Source organism: Diorhabda sublineata, chromosome 7 (assembly GCF_026230105.1).
Source record: "Diorhabda sublineata isolate icDioSubl1.1 chromosome 7, icDioSubl1.1, whole genome shotgun sequence".
NCBI classification, from domain to species: domain Eukaryota; kingdom Metazoa; phylum Arthropoda; class Insecta; order Coleoptera; family Chrysomelidae; genus Diorhabda; species Diorhabda sublineata.
Window position 1 is genome coordinate 6800609 of NC_079480.1, and position 16227 is coordinate 6816835.

At 32.3% G+C, this 16227-nt stretch overlaps 1 protein-coding gene across 1 annotated transcript; it reads left to right on the forward strand.

Moving 5' to 3' along the window:
• Positions 1-9647: 9647 nt before the first annotated feature.
• On the forward strand, positions 9648-14548 carry LOC130446516 (uncharacterized). The gene is made up of 3 exons (XM_056782827.1): positions 9648-9748; positions 9871-9976; positions 14308-14548. Exons 1-3 carry the CDS (start codon positions 9683-9685, stop codon positions 14484-14486), a joined length of 351 nt encoding a protein of 116 aa, XP_056638805.1. The 5' UTR covers positions 9648-9682; the 3' UTR covers positions 14487-14548.
• The last annotated feature ends 1679 nt before the right edge of the window (positions 14549-16227 follow it).

The window sequence follows — 16227 nt, forward strand, 5'->3', positions numbered from 1 at the left end:
TTTTACAATAATTATTATATTATTTGTTGTGAACTTACTGGGACTTACTGTGTTAGATGACGCCGAGTGACCTGTTACGAGGCAATCGCCAACAAATCAGGCAATAACTAAACCAGATTTAAGAAATAAGAAAAAATAACTTTTGAGGAAATAAGAATACATTTCATGGAAAAAGCAAGAAAGAATAGATAGAAGAGGAAACGCAGTGCCAATCTATCACAAGAGAATATTTTTCATGGGAAACATATTATACAGGGTCTTTCAAAACGTTCGCATGCGTGTTATATCACTGCATTAAGAAAAAAAATCTATTAAAAACACCAAACAATCACATATAGATTAATCGCAAATTAACAATAAGGTTAAGCCAATCAAAGCTTGTGGAAGTTCCTCTCTATCGAGCGGTCGAATATGCCATAAAAGTATTTAGCTGCTGCCGCACTTTTGAACTTACTTTTGTTTCTAAAACGCAATCGAAAGTTTTTTAACTCTTTCGTCATTTTTATTTTTTTCTTAGGAGAAAGTGCAGAAATTATTTTTATTTTTGAATTTTTCTTTGCATGTTTCTGTTTTACAAGCTCTATGATAATTATTTTTCAACAAAAGTACTTCATTTATGGAAAAGGGTTTGTCATTCGTTTGTAAATACTTTTTTTTAGAATTTTTTGAATAAAAAGGATTACAAATAAATTTGTCATAGAGATAGGGAGAAAATTAAACGTTCCACAAGCTTTGATTGGCTAAACCTTATTGGTAATTTGCTATTAAACTTTGCGTTATAGACATGTGATTGTTTGGTGATTTTTAATGGATTTTTTTCCATTAATGCAGTAACATAACTCGCATGTGAACGTTTTGAAATAACCTGTATAATTCTAATTTATAAAGTGTTCTATGAAATCCTCATGGCTGTTCGGAATACCTTTTAGTTAGAACATTATCAAAATTTTGGGTTTAATTGAACAAAAAAATACAGGAAATTTTGTTATACATAATTGACAAGCCTATTTTTTCAATTCAACAGCTTATCATTTTGCAGTAATCACATTATAAAAAATTTAATGTAACCGATTTATTCAAATTAACAATCCGTGAAACCAAATAATCATCGATTGTTTATATTCACGTTTGAATCTGCGTCCAATTCGTGGAGCTGATGATATGTATCAATTTCAAATGAAAAAAATCAAAAAGATAATTAAACAAGAGAAAACCTGGAAATTGGTTATCTACTCTTCGTAATTACTTTCCATTGTATTTAACAAGTAATGATGTTGGTAATTCAATGTCAATTTGATGATGACGCATTTAATAATAAACCGGAAAGAGTCGGTACATACCTCCAGCTAATATCTAGTAAACATAGGATAAAAAGTTGAATTATTTTGTGCTCTTATGTAACTTTTCACGGCCAGGGTGACATGCGAAGTCAATGGCGTATCTACATTTTTTCAAAAGCAAATTACAAACATCTGTTAAAAAAATACAATCTTAGAATTACCTATTATTTCTAGTCATATGAACAAAAAATCATTCAACTCCCGCAGACACAGTTTGTTTATCAGAACTATTTTGAAATTTGTAAATATTAATGATACTTTTCAATTTCGGTTTATTTTAATGATAATTTTTATAAGACGGGAAGCTAAATTCCACTTGAGGCTGTTTGTGTATTAATATTTAAAACGATAAAAACAAAATTAATAATTTTCATCGCTTTTTGATTGATAATATCTTCGAAACAAGCATTTTGAACGCCTAAATCGCTCCTTCGTTCGATGAAAATCATTCCAAATCCATTTATCTTCAATTAGTGGGAATAAATACAAATCAAAACTGGGAGTTCTTTCAAATACTTGTTTATTTCTTGTAATTTATATATTATTGTTCGAGATTGAAAAACATGGCTGGATTTTCTCGACTCTGAATTACCCAAACTGCCAATCTGCCTATTCGATCTGGATCATTTATTCTTCATACATTGTATACGCCTTTGGATGCGTTTCAGTTATGCTATATGTCCTGGTATAGTGGCCGATTTAGCCAAGGTAGCTTCACAAAAACTCGACAGGCAGACGTGGCTCATGAAAACCTAAATTGCATGCAGACGCCCAGAACTTCAATTTATCGTGACTCATTTCTTGGGAGAAGTGCAAGTTTGTGGATACATCTACCAATCATGTCTTTTCCGAATACTACAACATACAGATCAATATCCCCAGGCATCTCCATACGGCAGGTAACATTCGAATCACTTGAGTATAAAAGGGATTGCCCTCTTGTGCTTGCTGTATGTAACTGACTCATATGATCATATACAAATCGGGATCTATTTCTTCAATATTCAATACATTTATATACACGACATTTATTATATATCTGTTGAAAAAGTAGGTTTGAACTCGTCGTTTAACAAAACTTTTCCCAAATCAGCTGCTTTCCAGTTCTCCAGACTTGGCGAATGCCAATCTGTGAACGCGATGTTGACTGATTGGTCAATACTGATTTTGTCCTTAATTCATGTTCTCTCAATCTATTTCTAACCATCTGATTATAGATCGTACCCTGGTAAGTTTTTCTTAGGGCAATTTCTAAATTCTTAACTGAGGTTGTACGGTTGGGACGTAACTGCATTCACCAGTATACAGAGAAACAGCCGTTTGTGCCTTAAAATTTTAAGTAAGATTTCTGTTGTTATGGTTCATTTTTTTAATTGAGACAAATTAACGATTTTTTACGAAGCTCTATGATCAACTATTAGGACAGTCTTTCCATTGATAAGTAAAAGATTTAGCAGTTTGTATGAAAATGATCTAAAGTTTTTAGTACTCAGTATATAATTTCACAAATAAATATTTTGTACACCTTTTCCTAAATGAGTGATAATTATTATTTTGAGTAGTACCGTAGAAAAAGTTCTCAAATTGTACTTAAATTTGGATGTTTATGGTTATTTCCAATTACCATACAATCCCATGAACGAAGCCGGTTAATTATAAATTATAGATATAAAAGTGTATAGGTAATTCATCCAAACGACTTGTATAGTTTCTAATACGCTTATTGCAATGAATATTCTGTTCATGATTTTCAATGACGAAGACCTACCAGTATGTCTTTGTGATTAAAGCTTAGATTTCTTCAAATCTGTTTTGTACTGCATCAATATTGTCTGAAACATTGATTGATTTTTTTTTATACGAACCACTTTTGGAAATCGTTGTTTCCAGAGCGGAATTTGGTTGGAAGGACCGTACTTTCGACTAGAAAATGAAAGAAAAAGTCTTGAACAAGCCTAATCCAATTATCTCTGTAGTTGTTATAACCATCAAAACTCGACTCAAGGTATTTTGAATAAGATTTTTTTTTGTTATTTTTTCTTGATGTTTACTAGCTTCCATCTGCATCTCCTAAATATGTAGTCCTCCTAGTTCACGACATATTTCAAGCTTCCTGTCATGTTAAGGAATAAGAGTTGTCCAGATCCTCGAAGAATGCTCTAAGGGCATTTTTTAATTCATCGATGATTTGTGGTGCCCGTTGTAGTCATGAGCCAAATGTATGCGTTTGGAGATATGAGATCTGGAGAATATGAAGGATAAGAGGAAATGGAAATGTATTTGGTCCGAAAATCGTACATTTTTCAAAAATTCAAGATCTTCATATTGTATCACCAAAATCCTGGCGCAATATTACAGCATTACTTGGAGAATGTTTATTAAACCGTTATGAAATTGATTACACACGTATCGCTTGTACTATCATGTCGGCTGATTTCATATGAGCGAAAATAATGCTCTACCAGATACAGTTTCTCCTCTGTTCCTCATCTAAAAATTAGGCCCTAATGATTAATTTTTCAAAACTTACTGTACAGATCTATACTAGTTAACTTGGGAACGATAGCGTGTACATAGAGACATCTATATTTCAGTTTTATTACTGTTTATTTCGAGCTATTCGCGTAAACCACGCACTGGGCGGAATCTGTAGATTTTCTTTCATATTTCAAGAAGTGAACGATAAAGCTGGAATTCGTTTTAGTTTTGTTGTTTTATAAACAAAAGAAAGTGTTATTTGAAATTTTAGTCTAAATAGTAACATAGTATACCTGTTAAAAGTGCTTTTATGAGATAAAAACAACCACAAATCCATAAGGTGCACTTGGAAAATAATAAAAACGTGATAAAAGTTGTACTGCTTGTTAAAATCCCATTTTAGTGGCCAATGAAACTCTTGTGAACCTTTTTGGGAGTTTTGTGCAGATATTCCAGTCTCTTCCAATCTTCAACTACATCATTCAGACTAATTGTTATGTCATGACGCTGGGAAGTTGGACCTGACGTCTGTAGACACGAACTTTAAAGGTTTTTGTTCCTTTTAGGCCAAATTATACTAATGTGCCGCTTTAAAAACCGCTTCACTTTTTTTAGTGGTCTTCTGACTCCAATACTTAAACACAATTTTTTGTTCTAACCACACAAACACGTCTAGGAAATAACGGAAACTAAACATCATCAAATACCCTTATAATATATTGAATTGTTGCTCTCCGTTATAGAAGACAAATTCAGAGCCATCTTGTGACACGTGATTTTTTGCCAATACAAATAGTAGCGGTATACATGTGGTTTATAACCCAAATAATATTTTAAAAACTAAGTATTAAATAAGTACACCATATGTGTTTATAGTAAATGAAATACGTTTTTAAGAACTCCAGCTAGGTTAAATACGCGTGTGTGGTTTCTGCTTATATAAAGTATGAAGAACAGGAAACATATATTCAGTTTTATAGAAAAGAACAACGTCGTTACTATCTGAGATGTAAACTAGTTTACAACTTAATTGGGTTAATTACAACCCTTTTTATGATAGAAGTTTGATAGCTGGTGTATATGGTTACGTCATTAAACATATTTTCTATGTCCGTTATAAAATTCACGTTTTTTTATTCATTCATTTGCTTTCAAAAATAATGTGATTTTTGAATCCGTCAAAAAGCGTGAAAAAAAGTACCGTGGTGGTTTATTTTTTCACGCTTTTGTGTGAAGAGAGTTTAAACTACACACCAGAATATGTCATTGAATCGGCAACTGCAGCGACTAAGAATCTTCTCCTAGAAAAATTCAGAGAACAGTATTTAAAGGAATAAAATTCTTTTATGGAGTGGGGTACTAAAAACTACATAAACAGCTTCACAGAAAGAGTATTACTGGCTTACTTTGAAACTAAATCCAAAACGTGGGAGTCTTCAGCACTATGGTCGACTTATTCAAAACTTAAATGCATACTAATGGTAAATAAAGATGTAGACATCAGTAAATTGAAAGATGTGATATTTATCTAATGGAAAAATTACTATTTATAATTTTCTCTTCTGATTCTCCGCCTTGTATAAATGTTTTTCGTTATTTCAATTTAAGATATTAGATTGGAAGAGTCACAGTTTAAAATTGTTTCCTATAGATATCGATTTTCATAGTAGACCCTCGAAATATGAAAAAAATTAGCTAGACAAAAAGGAAATTAACTCAAAATAAGAAGTCAAATAAGGTAATCACCCGAGATGAATAAACACATTATGAATTTGTGTAGGGGTTAAATTAGAGATGTAGCATACTATGAGGCATGAACACAATAATTGTAAGTACGATAATAATCTATGGAGCCATTGTTTGGCTGCAAAAGCTCTAGCAGCTGCATCTATTATCACGATGGTCGACTAGAATTTGGACAAAGACCTGCCAAAAAGCAGCAATGGTTATTTTCCTACACTTAATTACATTCCAGGTTATCTTAGGATCTTAGGAAGAAGTACCAATACGTCTATTATTACGATGGTCGAGGAGGATTTGAAAATAGAGAATGGAAGTCATTCGAGGCAAAAATACCCCACCGAAAACAGTAGATTTACCAAAATCAACTTCTCAGTATAAAAACACATGAAAATACGTTACTATATCATATTTTGATACACTGATTCTTTCAAGTAAGCGATAGGAATGGTATATGAGCCAAGAATCAAATACACATAAAAATAGAAAACTTCCAGGTTAAAACGGAAGAAATTTACTATTCGATGTAGAAACTATTAGGAAAGAGAAACAGCAATCTTATCCGATCAACAAGCAACCATAGGAGCGATCACCTCACAAATAATTGATTATAAATTTGTTATAGAGATCATAAATGAATAAGGGAAAAAAAACAATCTCAATATAGTTACCAGCTCACAGTATGAAATACAATAAGGAGAATAATTTTGAGAGAATGGAGCTAAGATCCGTTTCACTGGACCACAACATTTCTGTTTCCTAAATGCTAATTAATTAAAAGCGTAAATGACGGACATAGAACTGAAGCAATCGAATGCAAAGTCTTTGATATTTGAAACTTTTTGAAATGAAGGTCTGGAAAGGTCTGTATACCACGAGATGGAACGGCGCGGCGTCCAGAATTAACCGTCCCTAATCTGACGAAAATAATAGTATATTAATGTTTTGAGTATACTCAATTATAGTAACCATGGGCATAATAGATCTTTTCTTCTCTTACAAACCACTAAAGTTTTAATTCAATTAAGTGTTATTTAATTGTTTTCCATATTAAGGACAATACAAAAATGAAAACGAAACCAATGAATGTTTACCTTCTGCCAAAAGGATACCTTGAAATTCTTCTTTATATATGATATAAACATGTTTTCGTTCTATCCGGAGACTAGGGCTGTATGGATAGGAAATTTTATACGACAAATCGTTCTATTCATGATTCAGAAAATGAGATGATTTCTGTAGGCAAGTATTTATGATGAAAACGTGAAAACCGAATCGAAAAACGGAATTTCTAGTTTGTGCAAAATATAGAAAATAAGATTTCTTCCATTATCCTCCTATGTAAAATGAAATGATTTGGAAATTCATATACGTGTGAATGAAAATATGGAATCAAAGTTCCCAAAATTCGTAGCACTGGCGAGAATACAGCATGCAGAAATGACAAAAAAATGAGAATTAAAGATTGGTAAGATCACATGTCGGCCGACTGCATGCAGAAACATCGCTAAAAATTTATTCATACCCAATAAGTTCATTTTAATTCGATTTAGGATTACCAAGCAATATACTTCTTTCCGTCTTCTTTTTTTTTCTATATGGCTCTTGCCTGAAGATCTAGTCGCTCTATTAGCTTCAAAGCACTAGTACTTCCTTGAATTTGGTCTAGTTTCCCCTTCTATTTCTTCTAAAGATCATAGTTCATTGTTATTGGTAGTTCAGTTTCTTCCGGTATATCCAAATTTTAATAGGATCTAAAAATTTCCTATATTGTGCATTTTCATTGTTGTTCATTTATTAACTTTCTCTTCACTCATAATTCCCATAAATCCCCTCAAGTTTTCTCTCACTCACAACTCTCACGGTCTGAATCTTTTTTGTATTGGAGTGGAGCTTGATACGGATCGGTTGCTTTTTTCAGGTTCTTCTAAATGGGTAAAATTCTATATTCTTCACCAAGAAGTTTGAACTTAGTTCCATGAATTGGTTTCTGTTATCGGCTGTAATATTTTCTATAATGCCATATTTTGTACGTATATATTTAAGTTATAACAAAAGTACCATGAATCATATTCAAGTCAATTCAAAGATCTTGTTATGATATCTTCGGAAATTCTGTTTTTATGAGAGGTTCCCATCTATTGCTTTTTTGCATCATGTATTTGATAACCGCCAGTACCAATTTTTCCATATACTTTTATATATAAGCCCATCATATAGATTGTTTAGCTAGTTACCTACACCATAATGTATTAAATATTTCCGTATTAAGAACTGGACGTCTAATTAGTTCTGACCTCTTGAATCGTGGTACATTTCATGAAAATATATTACCAATACGGATTGGATGACTATGATAGTGATTTCTCGAAGTAGATCATACTTCACCACGATATCCTAGTAGTTCTGGAACAAGCAATCCTGAAGATACATTTAGAATATATCTTGTGCTAGATCAATAAACTTTTTGTATAAGACTGTGGCATAGTAAATCTTCAAAAATTAATTGTTTTGATTTTGCTTTCTTATTTACTGGACTGGATGATGATCAGCGTCTAGTTTTGTATGTAGCCACATTGAATAGCCAAAAAACCTATCACAACATCGTCTCCTTCTCTATCCGGGGATAAAATTTCTCAACATTAGAGCAGTGTATAAAACTGGATGTGAAGGTTCTACTATGGTTTTTATGCTAGTAAAAGCTTTTTCTTGCTGCTACCTCTCTATAGATCTTGTAGTAAGTGTAGTCGCTAAACTTAAATACAAATCTTAGCTAAACTAACTACACACAATTCTATGAAAGTTAGAATAATATTATACGTTTTTTCCGGATTTTTGTCTCACCAACAAGTCAGCTGATATCACTTAACTGTCTGTTACCTTGTAGAGCTTTGTTTAAAATAAAAAATTATGTGATATGTTTGTTGCCAACAAATGGCACCTTGAAGTAAACTCAGCACCAAGCAGAACATCTAGAAGAAATCAAAGAAGAGGTTAAAATATTTGATGGAAGGTCAGCTAGCTGTTTACAATTATTTGGAGCTGAATATGTATGGCAAATGTATTTGAAATTTTTTCAAGAAAGTGATCAAATTATATATGAGAATAAAGGTTTCCAAACTGAAGGTACACTAATTTTGAGTACCTAGAAAAGTCAAAGTCAAACCAATGGGCGATAGATAAAGCACTCTACGTTTCAATATCATTTAACTTTACGAAATCTTATGCATGGGTAGCTACTCAAACATTAATCTATAGGATCAGGCACTAAGTAATCTTCCACTTCAGGAGACATGAAAAACTAATAACTGAAGCTTAGTTTTTCGGTAGCTTTTGAAGAAAGAAACGATAATGGAGTTTTAAGAAACGCTATGGTACTATAACTGCAGAAAGCAGGGATGCACTTTGGTAAACTTCATGAGCAATATAAAAGAACTGCGATGAACAGAGCTAATTTATAACGATGCTAATTCAGACTTATCATCAACGACTTTTATCTTTTTCCAGATGATGTGATCAGGGAGATTATGCTATCAAAAAGTTCTCTAAAATAACGTCAATGCCCATTTGAATTCATTGACGACAACAAATAAGACAAATATTTAAGTTTTTTTTGGCCATTCTGTTGAAATCTAACCTACAAAAATCTTTGATATTAATGTTTTTGTTTTAAAAGAATTTTTCTTCTATTGATAGCCACAAGTAGCCCACTCTCACAAATACGAAAACAGAAGTGATTCGTTGGGGAATAAAATTGAGATCAGATCATAACTATCTAAAAACTAGTAAAAAAATTTTCGATAAGTGTCTATTGGATAATAATCAGAATAAACTGAGGACGAATACCACTTCCTGAGGAAGAGTCTCCTGCCGAGGAATTGAGGTTATAAAATCTTACACTTGATTCATTGGTTTGGAGAAAATGACTTTGGAAAGGACTGAATTATAAGTTAAAAACAGGATATCTTGAAAAAATCAAATCCATTTTAAATTAATTATGTTAATAAAAAACGATTCATGGTGCGCCACTGACACTGCCTAGTAATTGAGTATAAATGAATAATTTTAATTAATTTGTAGTTCAATTTAGATCTTCTATCGAAAGGAGGATAGTGATTTTAGTAATGAAGGTAACAAATAATTTATTTTTTCTGTGTTTGGGAGCGACAACACTTGGCGTTGTTTTGGGGGTAAGTCCGTACCAATAATTTTATAGAAGATAAATTGATTTTAATTAATATTAATTGAATTTGCTGTTCCCATCTCGATAATATAGAAATTAAATATATTCGAATTTTTCATTTTCTCGTAGGCTCCACGAGCTATAAAAAATGATGAAGATCTCGAAAAAAGTGTGGTTGAGTTTTTGTCACACGATAAACAATTTTTATCAGCTTTGCAGCATTCGGGTTTGATAGGTAAGTTTATTCCAATCGTCAATTTTGCTTTCTGATCCTTTGTTCTTTTATTCATTTTGTTTATTATTCAAAATTAACAGTGCCGATTGGTAAACTTAACAAAGTAGTTCTATTGTCTATTGGATTCAATCCATCCACATTCAATTGCTTTCAAGAAAATACAGGTGGCTATAGTATTATATCTTGTATATATATCTTGTATATTATAGCTTGTTGTATTAATATCATCAATATTAATTTTTTAAATTTCTTTTGGTAATTGGTGTAACGTATTCCAACTCAAGATGTTACCAATGACATTATTCAGTTCCGCTGAACCTTCCGTGACCAAATACTTAGTTTTGGGAAAGTTTACAAAAAAACCCTATTTTAATTAATTCAATATATAATCTTTAGCTGATTCATGGAATTCTTTTTAAACAGATGTTTCTATTGTCATAGATTTAGCCTACCACTCCTCTAAAACTCTAAGATACAGTAAATTTTAAACGACAAAATTCAGAAGGTAATTGCCCATACAAAATCATGATAAGTATCTACACCCTGTTCAGATTTTTTTTTGTTCTCAAAAAGTGGATAAAAGAATTTTTGGATTCCGTGCAATCGCTCGTACACATTTGTATTGCATTATAAAGGGGTTAAATTTACAACCCTTCCATGATTATTTATAATTTTTTTTTGAAATTTAGTCTTAGAAACTAAACATGTTATTAAAAATGCTTGGTGGTATAACTCACTTAAGTTTTTTCTTCTGAAACCAATAGTTACATTAGAAGTTTTATTCTTTATCTCATTTATTATTAAGAGTGGAAAATAATAAAGATGAAAAATGCGAATCATCTTATTTTAATTGTTAAAAAATAGCCATACGGCGTTATAATATATAAATCATGTGTACGCTTAATCGATTGCTGAACGCGTTCAAATATTGAGGTGTATTTCTTATAGTATTAATGATTTAATACAATTCATCACATTGTTAATATCAAGTATCGGTGTGGTAAACTACTAATTCCAGATTACCCTAGAACTAGAAGTCGTTTGGGCATCGAAGAGGCCAATGTATTGATCCCTTGGACCAATTCAACGGTTGAGATGATTGAAATGAAATTGTAGTGGAACATCATTGTTCATGAACCACATGTTCTATTTAGTGAGTTTACCTCAAGCAGTTCAGGAAGATGATTTTCGGGAAAATGGTATAATCAATCTATATTTGAAAATATAGATCGCATTCTTTGGACACATCCATGTAGTGAATTATAAAGGGTGTATTCCTTATCGAAACGAAGCACTTGTCGCTTGCACGCGTTCTATGTTTTCATTCCACGTAATTACAATTTAAAACTTATTCATCTTTGAAATGAAGCTTGATTACGACACTCAGCCGTGTAATCTATATTATTGGAAATGGTATCTACAACTTACTTATTAGTAGTGAAACCACGTAAAAGTGCCTTTGCGCCTTTTAACAAAGTAAGACTTCAACGATGTGTACCTTACGCATTTAACGTATAAAATTTAGTGTTCTACGTCAAAGAAACGGTGGATTACTAAGTATCTAACATGGATTGCTTAAGTAAGAAAAGTTTCACTCAAAAAATTACACGTATACAGAAATAGATGGATTTTTCTTTCGCGAGGGGTCCAGCAGCAGTTGTTACCCTTGCTACTAGTTCAATCAATTTCACAGATACAATAAAGTTATTTGTGTTTCCTATGCATTTGATTTTCCGTATTGAAATGATTTCACTTATCTTTGGATTCAGTCTCAATCCTAAATACTGAATGACGTCGTTTATAGTTGCTTCAAATCCCCCCCCCCCCTTGTTTGTTTCAATTTGTTCCCTACTACTCATTAACGATGTTAGTGCCCTGTGGATTACCTTTTCTGGTGATTATTGGCATGGTATCATTTTCTGCTAGTTCATAGCATCGAGTAAAACAGATTCCAGTCCTATTTATACTTTTCACCTCAGATGAGCGTTTTACTATCTAGTGTGATGATTTCAAACACCTCTGAAGCATAAATGGCCGTTTTCTTATGTCTCAGGTTGGACTAAATTCAATAATTAGTCGAGTTAGAACATTGATATCTCCTCTCTATATGTCTACTAACTGCCAGGTAATGGATAAACTTTAAGACGTACGTCTTATCATATGATCTATCTACTCTATCGTTTTTAGTACAAAATATTTGAGATTGTAGGTTTAAAAGGGTTTGTCCAATCACTATGTAGGTGACTCTTCTTTAACCTAAGTATGTACCTAACTCATTTCTAAGTTCTACCCTAGATACATTTGAATATAAACTATTATCAAAATGTTTCAGACATGAAAATTTGTTTGTGAGGAGTATAATAAAAAATATGATTGAATCAATTCTCTTGCGGTCATTAATAGAAGAAGAGGATCATTATTTTACACCTCATTGCAAAAACATATATTTGATAGCTTTATTTACTTTTCTGTATAAGTAAGAGGTAAAGAAAAATCGATTTTTTCAATATGAGGCAGTGAATTGATAAATACTAATATTGTTTAATAAATATTGTGTTTTATTCTCGTGGCACTAGAAGTGTTATGCCAAGATAGAAGAATTTCTTGATCTTGTTTTTGACATTGAACATCTCAGCGAGTTTGTCAAAGGAGCACTAAAAAAATCAAGTTGCATAACAACTAGTGTCAAAATAAGCGTCCCAGGCAACTTCCTCTCATTCCATACCATTTAAGAGTAGTGCTTCTTTCAACTACGGATTAGAATCTTCAATGCTTGAGCTGACTTAAAGAATGGCAGCAATTGGAGACCAATATTTTATCACGCGACAAAAGTGGTTCTAGGTGCGCATGATGGCTGTACAAAGGCAACAAGCAGCTGTTACTACCATTATGAGCAAGTCTCTTGTCAGCATGACACCATATAAATGAATTTTTTTTCTTGAAATTGACTGCAGTTCTCCAGAAACTCTGGCAAAGGATATTCACCAAGTTAAAATTGCTTGGAATGACATGCTACAAGTAAATATCCACAACTTCCTTATTTCTTTTTTTCCATTCTGCATGTGAGGCTATCCCCGGCATCCTCAAATCTTTTGAAATGAGGCGGAGTGGGGAGCTGAATGTCTGTCTGTATTGTATGAATTTAGAACGATATTATGCGGTATCCAACGCGAACAAATCTTATTGATAGTCAAATTTTCATGCAATATTGAATATATGCGAGTGAAACCAATGCCCAAGTATGCCTCAATCTCAGGATATGTCAACCATGACGATATTGCAATATACGAATAGCCAATTTTGGACGAGCTTCACGAAATTCAACCTGTAACAAAGTGCGACCACAATTAAATTCGGAAAATCAGCAAAATAGGGTGACTCGAGATAGTGCTTTATCGACAAAAGTCATAGAAAATGATCCCACGCGTATCTCAAAAAATCGACACCATGACATTGCCTGCAGATGGAACGGTCTTTGACTTCTTTGCCTTTTCAGTTTATTGTTTTGATTGTTCTTTTATATTGGTTGTGAAATGATGGACTCACGTTTCATCTAGGGTTACGAAAGTACACGAAAACTCGTTTTTATTTCTTTGAAACATTGCCAAACACTCGAAATATAGTCATGACACTGTTTTTGTTTGTATTGTGAACAAACGCATCAACCATTTTGCGCACAGTTGTCCAAATTTTCAGTTAATGTGCGATGTACTGCATTTTTTAAAATGTCTGCTAACTCGCGCATTTTCAGTCGACGATCATCTAGTGCCGCTTTGTGAATTTTCTTCAACATTTCTGGAGTCGCCACTTCATGTGGTCGACCACTGGTTTTCGCAGGTCGTACGGCCTCGTTTGAACTCTGCTACCCAATACTTTACAGTTGATAACGAAGAAACTGGCTCATTCATGGTAGAATCTACTTCAGCTTTTATATTGGTTGGGCTAATGCCTTTCAAATAAAAGTATTTTATCACATAATGATGAGCAGCATTTTGTTCTATATTAACAATTTCCACTAAAAACCTTCACTATCGATGGCTACCAAATAAATACTAAACAAACTATAGATTGTGTATTTGTATGATCTATGTCACTTTTTAATTGAAAAATGTGATATTATACATAAAAGTTATACATTACTGAAAAGCTATCGAGAATATGTTTTTATTACGCAGTAGATCCGTTGAACTTTGCGCTTAAAAATATTTTCCCCCCAATACACTCAATATACGCCATAGGGCTATTTATTTTATAAAAATTATTTAATTATGTTAGTTTAAATAGTATCTCAGTAATCCAATTCTTGATAAATCAAGCGACTACTTTTTTAGATGAAGGACATGGCCCCTTAACCAGACAAAAGAGACAATCTGAAGTACCAGAAATGGACATCGATCAATCTGAAGATGTAGAAGATGTTCCTCCTAAAGATGGTTTTTTTGATAGAGCAGCTAAGTTCATTGTCGATCTACTGCAGAGATTCCTTAAATGGGTCAATTCAGATAACTAAAATCAATATTCACTATGATGTATTGTAATATGTACAAATAAAATCTTATTTCTTTTCCTAAATCACATGTTTATTTATTTGTAATCTCAGGCTTAAGTTAAAATTTTTTCCGAAATTATATACCTCGTATAAAAAATTAAATCCTCATCTAACCCACTTGGTTTTAATTTTAGATCAAAGGTATATTTTTTGTTGACCATAATTAACTTCCGGTCAATCCCAGTAGTTCATTTTGTGGGATATACAAGCGATAATTGTTTGTATAAGGTTTTCCTTATCTTTTTGCAATATAATTTTCATTTTTTTTATATAAAAGTTTATTATCACGATTTTTGGTTATCAGAATTGTTTTTTTTTATATCTCTCTTTTTTTCATTAAACTAATAATTTGTTTGTTTACAAAATATCTTTCTAGAAGATCCGGAATTAACGGAAAAAGTTGTTATGAAGAGAGATGCAGCTGAAGAAGAAAATAATGAAACCCTTGGTTTTTTCAAAAGAGTTGGTAGGATAATTATGAAATTCCTTGTAGAGAAAATCATTGAAACCGCTGCTAGTTATTTGTTTGGATAAATATATATTTTTATGAAACAAATTAATAAAATTTCAATTTATATTATCAGCCTTTTTTATTTTCATATGTACATCACCATCAATTTGCAAAAGTTTATGGAAGAAGCACTCCCGTAGATTAAATAACCAGAGAAATTTTGTGTGAATTTGTATTGTATGAATCTAAATTGTGATTAATGATAATAAAAGTAATACAGTACCAAAGGGATGAAAGTATTCCCAATTAGAATCTATATTCAAAAAGAAATACAAACAAAGCACCAACTGATCAATGGGCAAAATCTTCTTTCATAAATTATCAGCTAATAATGATGGCCATAAAAAGATTCGCATCGGATAGATCATGTGTTGACAATATGTTTGCTTTACAACTACTGATTCTGGAATTATGGAAAGGTTTGGTAATTATTGATGTAAATGAAGACCTCGCAGAGCTTTATAAAAATAACGCGAAAGTAGAAAATTTTGCCTTTAATTGTAACAAAGCTTAAAGGCCAAGGTGCAACCTATCGCATTTTTATTTAATATATATGTGGAGGTAGTTCTTAGGTGCTGGAACCTCAGAAGTGATAGAATAGTTATTCATATAGTGATGGTATACTGTTTACCTTGAGCTGATGATGACCTATAGTTTATGTTGAATAAAGAGTAATTCGTTATCTCAATTCCATATGGTGGGAAGGGTATATTTAAACAAAGAACAGACAAATCATTAATAGAGGTAGCGTTTTGTTATGGAGCTGAAGTCTGGACCATACATGCAGATATAAAACGAAATCTCGCTACAGAAATTGACTATGTAAGACGACTGATGAGGATATTAAGAACGGAGCGGATAGAACCAAATTCCAAACGAACGATGCCGCAGTAGACAGGATTGGAACAATATTACCTGATGACAATGAATGAAAGCTAATGGGCAATCATCTCTAAAGAGGCTTTCTCTATTATCTGCGTATAAGTAGAATTGTACTATTAAAAAATAAAAAAAAGAGCATCCGTTTACATCTCTCTACTCGCTATTAAAATCGAAACTTGCTATTATCATCCTTTGCTTTTCCCATCAATGAAAACTTCGACATCACGGCGAACCAATCAGAATAGAGTGGAGATATATGGAGTATACCGTTGTTCTTTCTGATGAGCAGTTCGGGTCTACTTGAATATG